The sequence below is a fragment of the Triticum aestivum genome, chromosome 5B, assembly GCF_018294505.1.
Source record: "Triticum aestivum cultivar Chinese Spring chromosome 5B, IWGSC CS RefSeq v2.1, whole genome shotgun sequence".
Classification (NCBI taxonomy): Eukaryota; Viridiplantae; Streptophyta; class Magnoliopsida; order Poales; family Poaceae; genus Triticum; species Triticum aestivum.
Genome location: NC_057807.1, coordinates 659422418 through 659424486, shown reverse-complemented (window position 1 = coordinate 659424486; position 2069 = coordinate 659422418). Strand labels below are relative to the sequence as shown.

General features: G+C 48.8%; 1 protein-coding gene across 1 annotated transcript; it reads left to right on the top strand.

Moving 5' to 3' along the window:
* Positions 1-1220: 1220 nt before the first annotated feature.
* LOC123115203 (protein synthesis inhibitor II-like) lies at positions 1221-2069 on the top strand. Its single transcript, XM_044536432.1, has one exon. The coding sequence runs from the start codon at positions 1221-1223 to the stop codon at positions 2067-2069; it is 849 nt and encodes a 282-aa protein (XP_044392367.1).

Genomic DNA, 2069 nt, shown 5'->3' with positions numbered 1-2069 from the left:
AAATGTTTGTATTCATCATTTTAAAATTTAAATATAAGCCATGAGTGTATACTTAATATTGGAACATAATTTTTATTACGTTTTAAAATATCTTATAAATATAGCTTGTGCAAAATATTTACTCTGTCATTATCTTTGTGTACAAGTTGACCTATAGGGTGAAGTGGTTAGTTGGTTGTTTTGGTAGCATGTGGTCGCGGGTTCGAAACCTGCTCGAAATCTTTTTCCGTTAAATATTTACAAGCGGGACCCACTGGGCATAGAGAAGTAAAGTGCCACATCCATATGGTCTCTTTTGTCAAAATAATGTTTTTTGTTGAGGGGCTTTTTGGGGCATAGAGAAGTAAAGTGCCACATCCATATGGTCTTTGTTGTCAAAATTATATTTTTTGTTGAGGGGCTTTTTGGAAAAAACATTCTGGGCTGACAGCGGACCCCACACGCCTAGTCAACACACATAATGTATACAAAACAGGATATGCACTGTATTTGCACGTCTAAACCAAGTTTTTGCACCGCTTCGAAGTACAGCGCAACTTCTAGCACCAAAGTGACCATTTACGCCAAGTTCTACCACCACCGGTGTAATTGACTCATAACAAATCAATACCATCAGATTCACTGTTGAATAACTTTCACATTATATACATTTGTTATGGTAAATGTTTATATTGTTTTCTATAAACTTAGTTAAAATTTATGAAGTTTGATTTCAGTCAAATCTAATATGTAGAGTAAATAAAAAACGGAGGGAGTACTAATCTTATAGCTAGTCTTGTTGTATGAGTGACTGTAAATGATGGCTATAGATGACATGACAACATCTTATTAGCCATGCTCTAAGTGCTAGCCCAAAAGATAGGTAATTAGTGACCTCCCGCTGAACCAGAACAATAACCATTTTGGCAATTCGGTAGTGGTCACTTCGTACGGGATTTTAATACTAATACTCACTCCTGCCCAAATTTTTTATCTTTGATTTGTTTAGATACAAATGTGTTAGATATGGGCACTAGATACATTTGTATCTAGACAATTTCAGACAAGAATTTTGGGACTGAGGTAATAGAATGAAGTCAAATTTGATGCATTATTAGATTTACAATTTAGTGTTGCTTGTCACATCAATCTCACGATCACTTCTGTAAATTTTGCATCTTCCCATCACGTAACATGTATTTGAGGCCAAAGTGCCAGACTTGGTCCACCCTTCCGGAGAAATGTCGCCAGTTCAACATGCCGCGACCCACACCAGCTTCATCGCCGGCATCCGCAGCAGGGTCGCCAACACGAAGCACTACTCCCACAACGTCCCCGTGCTGCCGCCGGCGGACCCGCCCGGCACGCCGCTGCGCCGGTGGTTCCACGTGGTGCTCAGGACGCGGACCAGCACGCTCACGCTCGCCATCCGGGCCGACAACCTCTACCTGGAGGGCTTCCGGGGCAGCAACGGCGCATGGTGGGAGCTCAGCCCCCGCATCATCGCGGGCGCCACCCACCTGGGCTTCGGCGGCACCTACCGCGACCTCCTCGGCGACACGGACAAGCTGGCCGGCGTCACGCTCGGCCCGCAGCAGATGGCCGAGGCCGTGAACGCGCTCGCCGCGCGCACCGCGGCCGACGCCGGCTCCGGGGCCAAGCAGCAGCAGGCGAGGGAGGCCGTGGTGGCGCTGCTGCTCATGGTGAACGAGGCCGCGCGGTTCCAGACCATGTCGGGGTTCGTGGCCGGCCTGATGCACCCGAGGGCGGCGAAGAATAAAGGGAGCATCACCGGGGAGATGAAGGCGCAGGTGAACGGGTGGCAGGACCTCTCCGCGGCGCTGCTGAAGACGGATAAATATGGAGACGCGTCTACTAGCAAGAACTCTAAAGACAAGAAGCCAACGCCGAGAGGCCCGGAAAAATCAGCTCCTGAAGGCCCGGCAACGTTCCCGGCGTTTGACAAGATGGGGGTGAAGACGGCGGACCAGGCGGCCGCCACGCTGGGGATCCTGCTGTTCGTCGCCGTGGAGGGCGGGATGGCCAAGGACAAGGCGCTGCAGCTGTTTCGTGGGACTCCAAATTACTAG

Bases quoted from the DNA above. Each gene is read 5' to 3' on its own strand.
- LOC123115203 (XM_044536432.1), top strand. From the start codon at position 1,221: ATGTCGCCAGTTCAACATGCCGCGACCCACACCAGCTTCATCGCCGGC.